At 34.4% G+C, this 20546-nt stretch overlaps 1 protein-coding gene across 2 annotated transcripts in view; it reads right to left on the reverse strand.

The window, feature by feature from the left end:
- Nucleotides 1–3069: 3069 nt before the first annotated feature.
- The window catches only part of LOC131074804 (uncharacterized), a 57241-nt gene continuing 39764 nt past the window's right edge, over nt 3070–20546 (reverse strand). For both annotated transcript variants that reach the window (XM_058011485.2, XM_058011484.2), the window contains 9 exons: nt 19574–19616; nt 17144–17283; nt 16777–16989; nt 7203–7287; nt 6791–7085; nt 4933–5209; nt 3884–4109; nt 3538–3752; nt 3070–3421 (listed from right to left, as the gene is read on the reverse strand). In XM_058011485.2, coding sequence (XP_057867468.1) covers nt 3272–3421; nt 3538–3752; nt 3884–4109; nt 4933–5209; nt 6791–7085; nt 7203–7287; nt 16777–16989; nt 17144–17283; nt 19574–19616 — 1644 coding nt within the window. In that variant the 3' untranslated portion in view covers nt 3070–3271. The remainder of the gene's footprint in view (nt 3422–3537; nt 3753–3883; nt 4110–4932; nt 5210–6790; nt 7086–7202; nt 7288–16776; nt 16990–17143; nt 17284–19573; nt 19617–20546) is intronic.

Genomic DNA, 20546 nt, shown 5'->3' on the forward strand with positions numbered 1-20546 from the left:
CCCTCATTCTCAAAAAGTGCACTGATCATCATCATTGGATTAATAACTTTTTTCATTACTGAAGAAACTTTTCTAATTCTTTTAAAAATGTTTCCTTTTTGGAAAAGACTTCTTCCCATTCTTTAATGTCCTACTTCACCATAATTAGCTATGAAATGTTAGAATCTTTGTATGAACATTTAGCTATGAAATATCCTACTTCACCATAATTAAAAACATTTGAAAGAAAACTTCCCTGTATACTTCTCGAAACCTCTATGCATCTTTCTAATAAAGTTTGCTTCCTTTGGATTTGACTCCATCAAAATTTGGATCTTCTTGCTTCTTTGACACTTAAAATATTGCATCTTTCCTTGAGAACTTGTTAGTATCAATCCTTGTCTCATAAGAAGTCAGAATTCCATGCAACTCATCCATAGTTAGCAAATTCATATCTTTTTCTTCATCTGCAGAAGCCTTTACATCAAACCTTGGGGGAAGTGATCTAAGTACCTTTTTTACAGTCACCATATCTTTTAGTTCTTCACAAAGTCCTCTAATAGATTTGGCAACTTCATCAACTTGGAATAAGGATGTAGCAATGTTTTCCTCTTCTTTCATTTTCGAACTCTCAAATTGACTTTGATAGGTCTAAAGTTTTTCTCGTTTGACCTTGTCATCTCCACCATAAATGTTGTGTAACTTAACCCACACTTCCTTTGTTGTCCTACAATGAGGTGAATTAGTATATGCTAATTTCAAAATTATTAAACATTAATTATCATTAATGACTTCGTCAAATTGTTTTAAACTTCTTCCAAGGATCAGAGGGAGGAGGGGGAGGGTGTGGGGATGGTGTGAATTAGTATATGCTAATTTCAACGTTATTAAATATTACTTATCATTAAACTTCTTCAAGCATGAATCCCAAAAACTCAAAGTAGCGTTGTTTACTACTTTTTCCTAAATGATGAAGCAAATTATCATCACACACACATCCACACAAATGAACACCATATTTGTGTGAAAACGCACAATGGAGAAACCATAGTGAGAATAGTGCTTGGATCTACTGCCCAAATCCAGTCTCACAAAATAATAGAGAACTTACAATATGAAGTAGGCACCAATTCCTAATTACATTTGCAAGCAACAATCTATGGGATACAACAATCTCCTAATCCAAGATCTGAGCACCAACTCAATATTTGGGACACCAATATCACCAAAATACAAGAGATATGAAATGTAAACTTTCACGATCAAATACTTACCATCTTTATGATTTGATCAACATCAAAACATCCTCACACGGTGCATATGATCCCCAAATGAAATGACATACAATGATTGAGATGCTACTCACACGTCAACCACATACACAATAATCACACCTCCTAGATATTCACATTATTGGTCATACTAGGAAAGAACCTAGATCAACCATATATATGAATTACAATGATAAATGCATTCATAGGTCATCCTAGAATAAGGTTATTGCATCTACAAGTCAACAAAACAATAAACCCTACACCAAATGTCTAATAGGCTCAATCCAAAATTCCACACGTTTCTCGAAAAGAAGGGGGCATGCTAAGTGTTACCCAACACATCCTCCAATGGCCCAAAAGTATATCAACATGCTACTTTTGGCTGGCGCACGTTACAATCCTCTGGTGGATCCAACCAAAACACCAACTCGGTCAGCCAACAAGCACAGCGAACACTATGTCACTTCTGTCTTTCTATTTGTTTAAGCTCAACCACTAAAATTTTGGAGTATGATGTGTTACTCTATTCTTATTTAACTTCCAAATTGCGGGCCAAGACACTCAACTATGACAGAATTCAAAACCCAACACCATGACAGTGCAACTGAATATGCACATTCTATTCCTAAGCATACCACTGATGCTTTTAGATATATACATAAATTATGTATCACAAATTATGAGCCCTAGGGGCAGGATCAAATTTTTAAATATTCATTCAACATTTATGTATTACAACATATAAACATAAGATATAAATTTGAATGAAATATCAATACTGGTGTAAAAGCTTATGTTTCACTGATGATACAAAACTTTGAGCATGCATTTATGTAAAATGAATAGCTTATTGTTTGGCAAAGGTATAAATCACGCTAGAAATTCGGTAAACTAAAAGGCAACCAATATGATTAGTTATTTCCAACCTCTATTCCAACAAAATTCAATCAAAAAAATACAGAGATTATTAGTTCAAATGTCATCAACTACATTTACTATAATAGATGCCTAGCTTAAAAAACTTGATCTCTGCTCTTTCTCATTCAGTTGTAACAAATCAACGTTTACTGGCATAGTAAGATGTATTTAAATATCAATAGTAATCGAGAGGATGCATTTAAAGCTACCGAATATGCAGGCAGCAAAACAGACATGGTTCATAAAGGCTTCTCATCACTATTCAGCCAAAGAGGGTTTTATGCTAAAACAACACTTCTAGTTGAAAAACGGTTCTAGGCATGATCTTATCCAGTCAAATAAATCCTCACATTGTATATTTAAATTTCAAATGCCAATCATAAACCACTCCTATAATCTCTCCCACACAAGATTTACAAGTTGACACTATTATAGAATGTTTTTCTTCACATAACAAATTGGTAAAGATGGTACCGTTGTGAATTTTTATTTAGATGTATTATGCATTAAACCTTCCACAATATTAAAACCTACTCTGACAATATTAACTCCAGACAATCAAAGGTGTCTTTTGGGTCAAGCTAAACAAAATTCCATGTTGCCCACTACATTTACAAAAGACCTTTATGCTCATTCCTGGAAAACCAAACTAGTAATTAATATATCCTTAAATAAAAGATAAAAGAGCAGTTCAGTTGGTATGTGATATGCATACAATTTAAAGGAACATAGCTCCTGTAACTAATTACGCTTTTAATTCGAAGGGTTATATTAAAGCACAGAAAAGCTTATGACTATTCTCCCACTTATCAAGAAGAGATCAAATCAATAAGCTATGAACTCAATGAGCTAGAAAACAACTTGCCAATGGTTATCTCATTGTAAATGCTTCAGAGAATGATGAGGCATGCACTTGATTCTTTGATATTATTAAAACAACCATCAATTACACTGACTGGTTACATGAATGGATAAAAAGGTAGAATCTTGGTCACAGTGTTTACACGAACATCTTTCCGTATTAAAAGGGAATCGATGCATCAGTGATACAATAGAATAAAACTTCCCCATTGTAGACTGAATTAAATACAAATAATTTGTCAAAATTGTGAATTGCTAAGAAATGTAATCATACATCTTGTGCTTTGGAAGCTTGTATCTAATCTCTGCCATGTAGAACTTTGGAGCTCAAGCAACTGCCTTGCCTTCTCTTGTAAAAATATTTGCCGTCGGATTGTTTCACCATGTATCTGATGATATATGATCATTACAGATTTCAGGTATGCTTACAAAGAAAAACTTTCCAGCATAAAAAAATGTACAACAATATTTTGTAAAATTGATCAAATCAAGTATCCATGCTCACCTTTAAGAATAGCCGAACCAAAGCCTGTACAAACTCAAAATTATTATTGCAAAAGACCTCATTTACAAAGTAATCTAGCAGCATCCCAATCCCTTTCAGTTCTACTGCATGCTCAGTTTCTGTTACATTCTCATTATCAATAATTTGAAGCATGCGCAATTCCAAATCCACTGCCGAGGGAGATAAGCTCTTCAAGTAATCTGTGACTGATGCAACTGCAAACAACATGGGAGCTTCATTATCAAGAGAGATATAAATGTAATCTTTACATGGACTATATTTTTTTTTTCCTTAGCTATTATTTTCTAGATAGTAAAATCACAAACTCTTCGTGATGGCAACTTACAGTCTTTAGTTTCTATGCAAGAATATAGAAGATTCATAAAGGGTGAAAATCCCTCATTTTTATTTGCTTGAGCAGCACTTTTAACATTTTCTGCCTCATTTTGATCACCACTGTCACTTACAGAGTTATGAACAAAAATCCTTTCTCCAGTAAGTGTAGACAATGATTGCAAGAAGAAAGGAGCTTTCTCTGGCTTCTTAGGTGGCTCAATAGGCTTGTTTCGCATCTGTAAACAAGTTCATCAGAGGAGATCATGCTCAAGTTTATGGAAGGTGCAAATGCATATAAATTTCATGTGCATGGTTGGCTTTTAATCAAAATGCTACATAAATAAATCCCCAATAGCTTTGAATTATTAACAGCAATGCAATGCATTGTTGGATCAAAAAGATACAGCATGCCGTTTTCCCACTTTCAAGTTCCAAGTTACAATAATGAATTAATTTTTATCAACAGTAGTAGAATGCATTCTTGGGTCAAAAAGATACAGTTTGTCCTTTTTCCCACTTCCCAGTTCCAAGTTCCAACATTAACTTTCAAACAATTCACAGGATGAAAAATAGAAGACTTCAAAATAAATACAGAAATACTCAGCCTGGTCTGAAAATTATGATTAAAAAAATATTATTTATAAGGCTCCGCAAACACAAGCCTGCCTTTTCAACAATTGAACCTCAGAAAGACACTTACCAGGTGTTAGCTGGCATCAGAAATTTGAATACATGACCTTTAAACCATCACAAGTCGGGCTAATAAAAATTTAAAAGGGAGATGCAAAATTCAGAAAAACTCCATAAATTCTGAAGGTGTTAAAGTTCATATTTCAGAAGCTCAATCTAAAGTATGAATGCACAACACTATTAGAAGCTTTCTATGATGCATAAATAACCTTTAAGATTTTAATGCTCACAATATCTGTAAAAGGAAGACAAATGGAAATTAAGAATTTGACTTCACAAATAAGGTATGAAACAATTATCAACAGTCATGACTCATAACACCATTAAAAATGTAATATTAGAAGGTAAACAAAGATTATAATGAGGTACCTTTATGATGTCTAGATTGACAAGACTTTGCCATTGAGTCTTAGGTAACATTGCAAGAGTCACAAGTCCAGGTGTAAGTTGAGCTGAGCATGAATTTCCTAACAGGCTATTTGAAATATCAAGCTTCTTGATAGCCTGGTCTTTAACAAGCATGTTCTCTTCAGTATCTTCAGATTCTTTTCTGGACGAGACAGTTGGCATAGAAACCTTCACAACTTGCTCCCCACTAATGAAAGATTCAATATCTTCAGCACCTGAATACATCATACGGTTCGCCCTGAAAATATTTGGAAAACAATTACAATCTTAATTGCATAGGTAGCAACTCCATATGGGAAATCTAAGATGAACAAAATTAGCCAATTGTCTCTACAGTAAGCCTTTTATTTTATTATTAAGCATACAAAATTGGTAAGCAAAATAAACAAAATTTGTCACCATGCTAGCTCATATGCAAAAAAAGCTTTTCCTTTTCAGCTCAATTCAAGAATGCTGCTCAACTACCATTGACGACCCAATTTTTAATTTTTTTTTTACTTTTGAAAATGTCTAATATATTAATTTGCAGCATTAAGATGTATAAAGCCCAAAACCAGGATCTAGCCTAAGCTTTGTAAGATCCAAAAGATAGAAAAGCAGACAGAAAACAGGGAAGCATTGAACTGACATGAAGAGGACCAATAACAGATCGCACTAGAAAACATATCAAGCAGTTTGGCCCAAGGCTGCCCCAGTCTCTACTCTCTAGGGTGGCTGCTAAATGCTGAGTTTTTAACAGCATCAGCTGTAGAGGCTGCTATTCACAAGAAGGAATTTTTTTATTTGGTACACTTTTGATCCTGTTTGTCACACCTGCCATATGCTTGGTTATATATTCATCAGAAGGCAGGAATATTCTTGTTTACTTTTAATGGATTTTTTTTTCAGACATTTTTGAAGCTGTAGAAGGAGAAATCAGGATGTTACTGTCATCTAGTCTTAAGACCCATTCCAAAAAAATGGAGCTGTAAAATCTTGACACTACAACTGGAAAAAGATCTAGAAGTTCATATCCCATTCATGAAATTTTACAGTTCGGTGGAACTAAGAAATATTACTTACAAAATTAAATTTAATTATTTAAGTTTGGCAGTTTTAAATTTCAAAAATACTGCTTTATTCAATTGACCTAGATTATAAACTGCAATTTCATGCTACTGATTTATATGTAAGTAATTTTCCTTCAAATGTCATAATCTGCATGGCAAACTAGAAAACGTACAACTTCTAGGAATAGCTTTCTTAAATGTTTAATCTTGTGCAAAATTTCAGCTTCTGTTCATATCGCTGAAAAAGTGAATCTTATCTTATCATTGTCTTCTAATACAAGGTGCATTACAACATAGACTTGGAAAAATGACACTAGTTCAATATTGATGATTACTATTTTTTTTACAGTACATAGTTTACACATGCTAACTATCTATAGAAAAATTAATATATACAGGGAATTAATTTCTGTTATGCTTGAATCTGAACGGATAGATGGTTTAGTTTTGAGCATATGTTTGAAATTGTTTTTTAAGTTTTTACAACTTGAAATCTGCTATGAAAAAAACTTTCGCCCAAAGATTTCTATTTTTTTTCAATGAAAGACATTCTCTGAAAAAATGGCATTAGAAAAAACGGGCTAAAGCCCCATCCATTTGGAATATCAAAGCCCCCATAAAAGGATTTAGAATTACTAACAAACAAGAGTGCTCAGGACTTCACTTTCATATAATCTTTCCTCCTTTAAGTCTCTAAACAGCCATTACCTGCTACCAACTAGCCAAAACTTTCCCTGGCATAAAATAAAGGTAATGAATAGAACATTTACCACAAATAGATGCCATTTCTGTCAACGTGTGTAGTTGCCAACATATCCATATTTGGTGATATAGAAAGAGCTGTTGGAGCTGCATCAAGATGAATTGCATCAAGTTGCCTTGATGAAATTACATCCCAAATTCTTATAGTTCCATCCATACTGGACGATAATAGCCACTTCCCATCTTCACTAAAGCACAAATCGGTAACACGATCCATGTGCCCAACAAATTTGCGCACAATTCGCACTGCCGTAACATCAAATAAACGAAGAATCATATCATCTGCTGCAGTAGCCAGAAGCCCTGAGAACAACAAAAAATCATTTCAAATCAAACACATTACATCTATTATTAGCAACAAATTGAATAAATAATTGACCAAATCTAAATAAAGGCAGCGCAAAAAGTATGATGTAATACCATTTCCAGCATGATAGACTATCTTGACTAACGGGACACCAACTTCCCATCTGAACTTTAGATCACGACCCTTGAAATCCCAAACCTGCACAATAAAGTAATGTGAGTAAAACAGAATTTGAAAAATGAAGCTACATAACAGAATATAATCTAATGGTAAATGGGCGTGTGCATGTATAGTCATTGATCTCACAAATATAGCATGATTTGCAATAGGATTTAATATAATTATGATCTCAATCACATAATGGATCTGCACTTTTTACCTTTGGATTTTCAATTTTGCTCTAGGGAATTAAAAAGAACTACTGGATTTAATTCCATGTAAGTCAGCGAAAAGTGAAATAACAGTATAGCATATCCTTATTGAGAATAACTGCAGCAATGGACTAGGCAAACATAGTGACACTTGAAGACGTAGAAAATACAAGAGAATTAGATACAGACCCTATTAAGTTCACTATTTGGTTCCAAATCTATTTGATACTAGCATCTTGTTTAGGAAGCAGACACTCAGGTTATGGATAAAAATATATTTTTCTTGCCCAACACTATTTAGTTATTTGATTATCTGATGCTCAACATCTTGTTTAGAAAGCAAAAACTCAGGTCACTGGGAAAAATCTTTTTCTTGGCCAAATAATGATTTCACAGATACAACTTGAGATTTGCATTCCCTTAATGAGAATTACAGTGTTTGGGATCCTAATTAAGCTCCTAAGTTGAATATTGTTTTCGTCACCATCAAGCTTCGTTTGTTACCTTTCTGAACATTAAGATGTGATACTTAGTGTCTATTACAATACCAGTTGTTGGTCATAAAATGGGCTTTGTACTACTTGTTAAGCTACGTTGGTTAAGTATGTTAGTGTCATTGAGGGTAGTTGTCCGTTGCACGACAGTTCCCCACGGGTGGTAACTGCAGCCCTCGACCGTGTCTTTATATATGCTCTTGTACTTGTTGTTGAATACATGGATGCAGAGAATGATTATTGTACTAGACATTTTGGCATTAATGAAAGCATTGCTCTGAGTTTCTGGTTACTATTCTATCCTATGGTTATCATCTGACTGTTGATATGCAATATTAATAACACTCCCCACGGGGTAAACACCAGTATATATTACAAACCATTATTATTGATCTACAGAATAAAAATTATATGGCACCTACCTATTTTGATTGCATCAAATTCTAAACGATCACTTTATCATTGGATTTGTAATTTGAGAGGTGTATAGTCATTCCATGTCTGAAAGTCCTGATTGCAAGCTAGTTCTACTTAATAAATATGATTAGCTTGACATATTTCTACTTAACTGTTTCAGGCTAAATTGTTAGAGATAAATTTTTGTATAACGTGTTTTGAGATTTGAGATTTTACACTGTTTACACCATAAGAAAAGTTTCATTGATAGAAATTCTTCAAATGGTTGGTTACTGGTTCTGGGTTGTTTCATGCACTTCGGTTCTCTTGTCTCTGCTCACTATGCTACATACTCTAGCATATTGTATTGAAATTGATCTGTTACATTGCTAGTGCGTGTACATATCGACTGCCCTTGAGGCTTGGATTACCAACATGTGGTATCATTGGACAATTAAATAAAAATGTGGTGGCTTTGTTTAATAGTGACTATGGTCTGCCAATTAGATGTGTATTTAAAGAAATTCAATATCCCAAATTTGATGAATTGTCGAAAAACGGGAATTATGTAAGCAACTATTAGGATCCAATGGTCCCACCCTATGCCTTGGTGTCTCTTCATTGTGTATGTCACTTCTTCAATCCTAGTTGCTTATTATTGTTAAGTCCTTTATTAAGTGCAGCACTAAATCTGTGCACCATATCAAGGCTTTGGTTCTAGTGGCAGTGTTTGTGTGGCAATTATGCTTCAATACTGCATGAGAAAGTCTTCAAGCAATGGTTATACAGTTGTTTCTCTTGCATCTTTGAGAGGCAACTGGTTTGGCAAGAAAGATTTTAAGTAATCATTTTCATGTACAAACCCTAAAGGCTTCTTTTTGCAGAAGGTATTTTGGATTTGCTTTTTAAAATGATAGTTCAAGAAAAGTGTGTTAGCTTGAGGGTAGATAATTTTTCATAAAACACCCAAATTGAAGCAAAACTTCATCTATTAGATAATTAGCACGTTCATTGTAAAGCACTTCTTTTAATATACAGTACAACATAATTCTTTAATATATAATAAAACGTAATTTTGAGCGTAATTTTGAGCAATACTGAGGGAAATGTAGTTTGTGGAAGTTTATGTCCTGGAACAGCCTCTTATTTGTCTGCAAAAATCACACCTGAATTGGAAAAACCCTAAATTTTGTTTGTAGTGAGGAATCTTTGGTTGCTGCTTTATTTTTATCACACATGAGCATTGGAAAAAGCATACGCATTGATAGGAAGACCATATTGTTGCATGTTACTTGACAAAGCACTTGTCTGCCATCATTCTTGGATACTTGCCATTGGTCATAATAATATTTATGAATCTCCTAAATGGCAACTCGTTACTGGGTATTCTGCATCTTATTAGAATGTAGTTATAGTGTAAGACATCAGTAGTAATGGGCAGACCATCATTGAATTGTTCCTTGTCCTGTAGTACTTGTCAACTTATTGAATATTCAGCTCAAGAAGGATTGTTCTTGTTAATCTCTAATAATTCACCTTGCTTGAAGCGTTAATTGATCTTCAGCTCTTGCTTATTTTCCATCATAGCCATATTACATTTTTAAGGAAAAGTTCAAGACAAAAGTTCTAAAAAAATTACATACTCCAAGCCCAAGCCCAAACCAAAGGCCAAGGGGTACATGTGGAGAAGTTGCTGTATTCAAGGAGATAACTGGACAGCACAGGAATAAGGAAGAGGAAGCAGATTTTAACATAGCACATCTGCAGACAAACTAGTCTAAGCATAGCAGATCAAAAACAGACCATTTGAGTGGATCTTGTTAGGGCTGGGGTGCAATTTGGGAATATGAACCATCACAATCAGTCAAGCAAGGTAATGGTGTTGAGTATCAAGAGATATGCATAATAGTGGAACTGTGCATTCATATTGCCATGGACAACAAATTCAAGCATCTTAATACAATGGTTTTGCTGCTAAAAGATTGCACTAGGTAAGGTGATGTGCCTTTCCATTGAACTGATGCCTTTAATCATGACTAGGGTTTGGAAGCTGTGGCCTCCAATATTATCATCGAGGAATTTCATTCTGCTGTTAATTGTGAGTGCTGTAACAATAGCATTCCCATTCACCCATGTGGGATTTCACTCTGATTGTTTTCATTTTTCTGAAAGAAGAAAGACTGATTGATAAATTGATGAAGACAACCAACAGTACAAAACACTAGGGGATCACCAACACTTGGCGATTAAATATCGATGCTGCGTAGGGAGGGGAAGGTGCAAGGTTGGCCATTGTGGGGCATATCTATAGAACTAAGGAAATATCATTTTAAACACTGCTGGTAGGGAATCCAATATACCTGAGAAACTCACTTTGCTATAATATTGTGGGGATATAAAAGCAGTTAGTTAAAGAGAGAAAGGCTGGTGGGGTGAGTGATATTAGAGTGGACAGATAAAGGTTTAAGGACTGCTTGAAAAGAGTTTTGTTGATAGGCAGCCAAAGTGGTGGGATGAGAAAGATGGAATATTCTGATTAAATTCAGCAAAGATTTATTAGAATATTTAATTAGTATTTTAATGCTCATTAGTGTAATTTTTGCTTTATTTAGTTTTCTATTTTTGGCTTCTATTTTTAGAAACATCACTGTTTGTAATCGCCTATTTAAACAGCTCTATAGTTGAATAAAGTTATCCGATTGTTTATTCAATTATTTTTCAAGATTGTGGAGCAGATCATTATGCTGTATAACAACAGATAGTTTCTCTTTCGCTAGCTCAGCAGTTTTGTCAGCTTAGAAAAGCTGTTGTAGAAAAATTTAAAACTATAGACTTTTAAGGATTTCTGTGCTAATCCTTTTAAACAGCTTGAGAGACAGCTTCATATTTTCAGTAGAGTGATCTCTTTTAATAGACTTTAAAATGTGTCTTCTGCTATGTCTTGGGTGGTTGCGAGGCAGGTTGGTGTTTTCAATCAGCAGTAAAGGATTTTTTGACAGTTTCTAAATGATGGAAGGGATTGGATGATTTCTCTAGGTAGTGATTAACCTTGTTTATGAGACTTAAGATGAAAAGCATGATTATCACAGACAAACTTTCTTTTTCACATGCTGGAAATCCTTTTACCCAGGTTACGTTGGTAGATATGAATTAAATGTTGCTTGAAGGTAGATGTTTGTCGACATTAGTATGCTTCTAAAGTGAGGTAATACTTTCATTCTTAACATGTAATATTTGAGGCGTTATGGACATTGTGCTATATAAGTAAAAATCAGTTGTGTGCTTGTAATTCCCACACTTGGAGTGGTTGCATCTTTGACATGGGATACATCACATTCAAAATGTATGGAAGGGCACCTTGAATGAGCCCTGTTTATCATCGAATCATGCATGGCATTGAGCTTCTAAGAGTAGTATCCACGGAGATGCATGAAGAAGTACAGATGTGGCAAAGGCTATTTCCTCGAGACAAGCCTAATTGACACAAAAGAAGACTAAATGTCCAGATGTTGTGTTTAGAGGGATGACTTTGTCCTTTGCTGAGCATTGAAATTGAGAACCACGGCAGGGACGTAGGGTTAGGAAAGGATAGATGCATTGAGGTTGGGGAAAAGATGATTATGGATGCTGTAATATAACATGCTAGATGTGGAGCAAGGGATGGTTATTTTTGTTGCTTCTTTGAAGATCACTAGGTAGTTATGGGTTTGTTGAAGACCTTCCTTTGCTGAAAGTTTGTCATGCCCCACCTAAGGCTAGTGTTTAATAAATACCTAACATTACCCTAAGCCTAGAGCAGACTAGGAAGAAATATGATAATGATAAATAAGAAATAATTACAGTCCATCAACTGACAAAAGGAGGCTGACCTGGGAAGCCGACCTAGGTTTTTTATGAGACAAAGATTATAGAAGTTTAAATTAAGGCTGACCTAGCCTTGACATGTACTTGAGGGCCGACTCATACCCCAGCCCTAGACAAAAGGCATATATAAGGCGGAGGCAGGGGGCAATTTGGAAACAACAGGCAAAATGCAAAGGATACATTACATTATTGCAGAGCAGCAATCATTCTGCATACAGTGATAGATAGGAATTAGGGCAGTAACTGCAGAAGGCTAGTGCATCGACTACATTATTTAATAAGCAGCAATCAATATTGTTAAAGGCAGCGAATCTCATTATGGATAAAGGCAGCAATCTCTTTATGTTAAAACCACGAGTCAGAAGGCATAGATAATTAAAACAAGCATAAGGCAGCGATAAGCATTCGGTTGTTAAGGACGATTAACAAAGGGATGTCACCTTTGGTGAGAAGTTGTCCCTCTTTAGAATCAAAACCTCCATTCTTAATGGCACATGATGAAGTATTAAAGGGAAAACCATTCAGTTGGAAAAGGGAAGGAGAAAGGATGAATCGAACAGCAGAGAATAGAAAGACAATCAGATATATATATATATATATATATTGATTCCTTTAAAGCTTCATCCAATCTGTTGTTTTGTTATGAAGGGGCATATAAGGAAAGCGAGTAGCAGGGTTCCATTCGAGTTAAGTTAGGAGGCCGAATGACAGATGTACTTCCGTGCCCCTGAACTTGATGGATAGGCTCAAGGCGCCTTGTGTGATCTTCCATGGGCTTCATAATGTGGATGGGTCATTGGGTTAAGCTTGAAGGGAATCCACATGCACATTATGTAATTTACAATGATGGTTAAGATAATGTCCCTAACCCTAGTAGGAAAGGTCAATTTTATATCTAACATGATCGAGTGGTCTCAATCAAGAACTAATTGGTAAATGATATCTCTATTCCATTTCTTACTGTACCTAAAATTGTAATTTTAGGGCAAAAACTAGGGCATTGAAAAAGGGGACATTACAGAGTTTGGCTACCTAATTGTGTTGTTGCTTTTTATGTAAAATTTGTATTGTGGATAGCTTTATCATTAACTCTAATATTTGATGGCATGACGTATTGATTTTCAAATTTCTAACCAACTTTGTGTTTTCATAAAATATTGTTGGTAGACTAGGTATATGTTAGTTCACTACGCTAGAAAAATTATATTTTATTTACTCACTCTCATTAAGCACATTTAGGTAGTTGTGTCAATCAGTTGTACCTTGATTTATGGACCTGATTGACACTTGTCTATCTAGGTTGAATTAAGTTCCATCTATCATGCTAGTTAGGGTGAATAACTCCCCTCTTGATTAGGAGACATTTATAGTTAAATACTTACCCCTTGGACGTCATCTCTTTGATTCATGGATCCAAGAGGTATACATGTATTTGTACATTACTCTTTCTAATTATGCTCCATAATATTGAATATAAAAATTCTTTATTCATTTCCCTGGTTTAGTTATTTGTTTATAAATTGTAAGCATTAGGTTTTGAAGAGATTTGTTGTGTATATGACAAATTCTAACATGATATCAGAGCCATGATGTCTAGAGCTAATTTTTTTCTCAAAGTAATTAGATTTTAGATTTTTGAATATTTGGTGAATGTTGGAACTATTCTAATTTTAGCTAGGATCGACTATTATTTTGACTAAATCAGGCAACCTGAAGTTAGCCAATTGGAGGGAGCGCTTTCTTTGACTTTTGCAGGAAGTAAGCTGCTCCAAAATTAATCATGCCATTGCATCTGAAAGAGAGAAATCATTAAGGATAAATGGTAAACAAGCCTATGTTCAGCGCTATTTTTTAAGGTAAAAAAGAAAATTTAGTACCTGAGCACATTACCTGAGATCACAAATAACCAGTAAAGGTCTGAATTGTTTGTTTTTTCATTTTCAGATCTAAACAAATGTAAAAAACAATTTAAAATTTGTAATTCTACTTTTTTTTTCTTAAATTTGGCATCAGCATTTTTTGGATTTAAAAAAAAATATCAACAGAACAAAACGAGAAATAAAGAGAAAAAATAAAAAATATCCATTTTTTGTTTGTGAGGCTGGCCCATTTAAGGCCGACTGCCACCACTTAGGCTGTGGAGCCTATCTTGCTTGACCTACATTTTTAATTTTAATTTTTCTTTTTATTTCATAAGTGTCTTTTATCTTTTTCATATATAGAGGATTTGCATTTAGATGTTTACTATTTAATTTTTTAATTTTCTTTTTCTTTTATGTTTATGATACTTTTATAACTTAAACTTATGTGTGTGACATATATGTTTTATACATAGGTTTATACATGTTATATAGGATTATAAACATATGGTTATAGTTTATGATGTTGGTTATTTGTTCTTATATTTCTAGGTATTAAATAGGCTTGTTATATTTATGTTATTCTTAGACATAGGTTTTCCATATTTTGCAATAGTTAGTAGCGTATATTTCTCTCTTATTAGTTCCTATTTTTAATTTATTTAGCTTTGTTTTCTCTTAGAATATGCTTAGCTGTTTATAATTCTCTTTTAATATTTTTCTAGCCTCTATTTCATGCGCCCTAATTTTTCTATATTTGTAATTTTGTTTGCTTATATCTCTTGCTTATTAGTTGGTTTATATTATATAATTTCTGCTCTTTTATATATATTAGTATTCTTGTTTATTTGTTATGTGTGTGGCCTTATAGTATTTGTTACATTTTTTATAACGTCTTTTATTTTCTTAACCCTTCGTTCACTTTATATTATAGGCTTTTGTGTTATTTTAATGGTATATTTTATTGTTGGCTCCTTCCTCTTTTCTTCTTTAGCTTTTATATTTTAGATAGATAAATATGCTCTATTTTACTATCCTATTATTGGTTTTAATGTTTAATTGTTTTCTTATTCTTTCTCCTCATACCCCCAGCTTCCTCCCCTCTCTCTCTCTTCCCTTCCTCTCTCATTTCTATTTATTGGATTCCTGGGTCTGCAACTAACCATTTCACATCTCATGTAACTTTCTTTCATTCTGATGATGGATCACAGAGTGTGATCCAAAACGTTGATGATAGAAAAGTGATACACAATCAAATCCAGAAACAGCAAAGATAACCATCTTCTACTTGTCAGGGGAAGTTTCTTCATTGTGTAAATTGATAGGGGCAGCATGAGAGGAGGGCCATTGTTATGCTTGTGTCTTCTAGCTTTCAATTCTTTAAGTTGTGCTCTTACAATGGATAAACCTAAATTTCCTCTCCTAGCACCATATAATTACTCCCCATGGAAACAAGCAATATAGAATTTATCTAAAGGCAAAAAGGATGTACTAAGTATGTAGATAAAACAAGGCCTAAACCCATTGATCCTAATAATAAGGAAAATTGGGAAGATAAGTATTAGGAAGCTGTTGGCCACATATGCTCATTAGTGGTTGCCTTTCTTCATGGAGGCAAGAAGATATAAAAAGAGAAAGTAGTGAAGTAATGGTCAATGGAAACAGCAAAGAATAAAATGACAATCAGATATAAAAGACAGATATGATTGGAGAAATATTAAGACTATTCAGCAGTCTTTGTTAATCACAAGAGCTGGGCATGATGTAAATATACTCTTTATTATGCTGTGTCCATCATAATGATATTATTTAATATTTATACTATTATTAATAAAATATATATGTGCATAGTTAATTATGATAAGGTTCCTTTAAAGCTTCATTCAATCTGCCGTCCTATTATGGAGGGGAGATATGGGCATATAAGGAAAGCAAGTAGCCAGGTTCCATTTGAGTTAAGTTAGGAGGCCGAATGATGGATGTACTTCCATGCCCCTAACGAGGCCAAATGATGGATGTACTTCCATGCCCCTGAACTTGAGGGATAGGCTCAAGGCGCCTTGTATGACTTCCCGTGGGCTTCATAGTGTGGATGAGTCATTGGGTAAAGCCTCAAAGGAAACCCACATGTACTTATGATTATTAGGATGATGAATGGAGTTCTATTTGTAACTTGTTGGATTATATGTTTATCTTTTGATAACTAATCTGACTGTAGATTCTAAATCAAGATGTTAAGTCAGCAAATCACATTTCCAAATATAATCCATACCTCATTTAGGTATTTTAGGGCAAACTGAGTTAGGGAACATTACAGTGACCCTGCTGGCCTGTAGATGCTAACGAAGTATGCTGTCTTTTAGCATTACAGTTCATATTTTCTTGCATGTATGTTTTAATTGCAGTTCATTGCCTATTAGATTTGAGTTTGTATATGCACATAGATAGATTGTCTCAAGTCATGTCACCCAGAATAGTTTCCAAACTCCAGTGCTTACTGCTATTTACTTTGCAATTATGTCCTCTCTTTTTTTATCAAACCCTTGAAATAGAACATATGCTAGTTGACTTAATCCAATTTTCTTTTGTCAAGATGCATGCAGCTAGAAGTCTGGCAATAACTAGCACGAAAAAGGAAATTAATTCACAAGATATATGAGCCACCATTACAACATCACAGAAAAGATGAAGACTGAATGAGACCTTAATATCTCCGTTGTAACCTCCACTTATCAAAAGGGAGTTTGTAGCTTCACAGGCAAGACCCACTACTGCTCCATGATGTCCACAAGGTTCCTCCTCCCCAATATCAATATAGGTGCCTCGACTGAAACCTGATTGGAGATTAAATCGCTCTATCCACCCTCCCTCTGTACCAATCACAGCAAAATTGCCACACGTACTAATACTGCAAGCCTGCGATAATAGTTATTAAATAAAAAATATAAGCCTAGATTCTCATCTAGAAGTCCCTATCTGATCAAATTGAGTCATCTGCTGAAGCATTAAAATTCTGACCCATTTCAAAGGAACTAAAAACTTAAAAACAAAAGGAAAGCACAAAATATACCTTTACTGCCATTGGCACCTCACACGATGGCCTCAAAATATGTTCACCAATTACAAAGTTCTGAAGACGCCATGTATAGGCACAAGAATCATCCAAATGGCAGGTAACAACATTGCACCAATCTCTTTCACGAATTTCAGCTACATATTTCAATGACATGCATAAAACAACAGTAAATTATCGAAAGTTACAGATAACGTGTGATCACAGTACAGATAAGTAAGCCCTGAAAGTAAGTATCTAGAAAAAAAGTACTTATGCGCTAATTCATGTCAAAAAAGAATGTAGAATAATGTACTCATGCTCAAGTCATACTAAAAATCCTTTTTAACACTTTACATGACATCGCTGAAAACTTGAAAAGTAGAACACTGTTCAATCAATGGTGAAACAGAGAGGAAACATTTTAGTAATATGTAGAAATAAACCTTAATAGATAACAATTTGCTTCTACTTTATTTCTACAGATATTCAGCATCAAAATTTCCATTCAACAAACATTAATAAATGAACATGATGATCCCCCTGTGGTCCCATCAAATGAATATAGACAATGATGGGAAAAGCAATAAGGCAACACCTATCAACGATCTTCATAACCATTAACACAATACTAGAAAATAAAATCACTTGTACTAATTATTATAACACCAGCAGATCCATCATGCCAACTTCAATCGTTAACCCACATAAAACAAAAGTGACGAAAAAGCAGCTTTCGTCATGAGCACCCATCAACTTGTAAGACATAGGCCCTATGGAAGGCAAAGTGCAAGTGATGTTTACTGTGTTCCTTATATGAAGTAAGATAAAGTTGGGATGGAGCAGATAATGAGTCAATCTCTCTGTACAACAAAAACAAAAGTAGCTTAGAATGAATGGCAACTATCAATGAAGTTAAACTGTCATAAAAGCAACAACCCACTTAAGACAATCAACTAAGCTGTTTTAAAAATATAACCTACAGAGTAACAATGAGAGCATTTGTCTCCAACACAATTTCTTCATCGGTAATAAACAATGTTTTCTACTGTGAAAGGTCAACTTTTACTTCTACTAAAATAAAAAAGCATTCCTTGCAGCTTGTATTCCACGTATGTCTGTATGGATAAATAACTAAACAGCAATATCTGGAACACATTCAATAGGGATTTATAGCAGGCCTGCAAGGAATGGCCATTGAAAAATTCATTATGGATAGGCAACTCCTCACATTCATTGCCATTACCTATTAGGAATCAAGCTCATTATTTTGGACCCCAACAAATTGTCGCAATTAGCCATCCATAGAAATCATATAAATAAGTAATATATATTCTATAGAGAACTTCTCAACTACAGCCCATGCAGTGAAAAAACGTACCTTCTCACAAACATTAACTATTTGTAGATTGTATCCATCAAGAACCTTAATTGCCAATGCATAATGAATAACACTTCAGCTCTATGGTAAACCTCAATTGATGGCATACCATGGAGTACACCTAAAGTTCTAGTAGCTATACAGGATAGATTAATGGTAAAATGGGATTTATAGGCTTCAAAAGGTTCTATGCATGCATATGTCTGATCCTACATGTTGACCTTAGTTTCTCATAAAGTAATGTATGTTTCAGTGCCAGAACATTCTTGCATGCTACTGATATAATTGAGTGTGTCTCAAATTGTTAGCAGCTGTAACAGCAGGATTAAAGGATATACCTAACAAATATGCCAGATCATCTTTGTCCTCAACATGTTGAGTGCAAGCAGTATAGATGTTAAGATAATTTCTAAATGGTCTCGGACACATTTGCTATATAGATCCTTCAAAATGCTGGTTCTAATGAGAATTTATCCTCTAGCTAGTGCACTTTCCAAGGAAGAAATGACACAAAAAAGATGACAAGTGCAAGTCCAACTATGCCTTCTAAATGATCTAGACCAAGATCACATTGATATGAAACTCACTAAAGAATAATTTTAGCCTCGGGTGTAAGTTTTTAGGAGGTTTGTGTTGGCATGAATTGTGAAAATGGACAAAATTTTCCTAAATTGTCCTAAATTTCTTGTGACATGTGGACCTTATACTTCCAGTGAGATATTCTATGACAAGTTAACCTTATTTTATGATATTTCAAAAATAAAGGTAATGATAAATGTAGTTCTTCAGGTCACTGCCAAGCAAGTCACCAATGGTTGTGGATGAAACCCCCCTTGTAGAGTCCATAAGTGGATTCTTTTCCATTAATCTCTCATGTGCTTCAACAATGTACATTCCCACTCCGTTCTGCATTAAAGTGTGGACCTCCTCTATGGAATATAATATACTGGCATTGTAAACTAAAAGTGATATTGTAAACAGAATTTTGGGTTAAAAAACAAACTATAAAACGGGCATTACCATTGACTATTTACTCAATAAATAAATGGATGGATGGCAATGCTTACCTGCATCAAAGGCGATAACTGGAGGTAGCTTTATTTCTTCTTCCTACAAGTAAATCAGTTTTCATTAGCATTAATTCATGAAACATTGTAAAATTTAACATTCTATAAAATTATTCATCTGTTATCTATCTCTCATAGGAAATGAAATTGTGCAAGATCTTTTAGGGCAATTTGGACCTTTCTATGCACAATAATTAACTTAAGAAGAAATGGCATCAATCAAATATCATCTCTTCATACCAACTAGATTTTAAGAATTAAAAGTTGGCATAATTAGTTGTTATCGACATTGTTGGGAATTATATTACACCTATTGTATAGTTAGTAGTTTAATAAGTAAATTTTTAGTAAACTTAGAAATAATAAAATGTTAAATAATATTAGTATTATATTATTGGGTGTGGTAGTTAGGGTTAGTTGTGTGGGAATTTCACAAAAAGTGTAATGAGCTGGAATATATTTGCTTGGTTCAATATAAAAGTTTGATGCAGAGTCAGACCAAAAAGTTCTAGTTTTCTTGGGTGGAAGTGTAATGTTTGACAAATGTATGATGAAATAATTGCAGTAATAACAAATATACAGTTTACTTGAACTTCAGCAAACATAAATTTGCACATTTAGCATTAAAAGTATTCCATTACAATTGCTCAATAACAAACAGATTTCTGAGCCCAGAGGGGTAGCACGGTTGGTTGAGGGCATCTGGTCTAGGTCCATGACGTTTCGAGGTCAACTCCCACCTCGGATCACCCGATGGTGGCAACTTACAAGCTGCTGCCACCATCCTCATAGATTAGTCTTGCCTCAACTCACCCCAAAGGAGCCGCAGGTTGGGTCGCAGGGACATCCCAGGTCAGCAAAAACAAAAAAAACTGATTTCTGGCCTCTCATTGGTCAATTCATGCACAATTCTCATCCCTCTACTGACTGGTTTGGTCTCTTTCTCAGGTGTATTCCCTCACTGCTGAATGAA

Source organism: Cryptomeria japonica, chromosome 6, assembly GCF_030272615.1.
Source record: "Cryptomeria japonica chromosome 6, Sugi_1.0, whole genome shotgun sequence".
Taxonomy (NCBI): domain Eukaryota; kingdom Viridiplantae; phylum Streptophyta; class Pinopsida; order Cupressales; family Cupressaceae; genus Cryptomeria; species Cryptomeria japonica.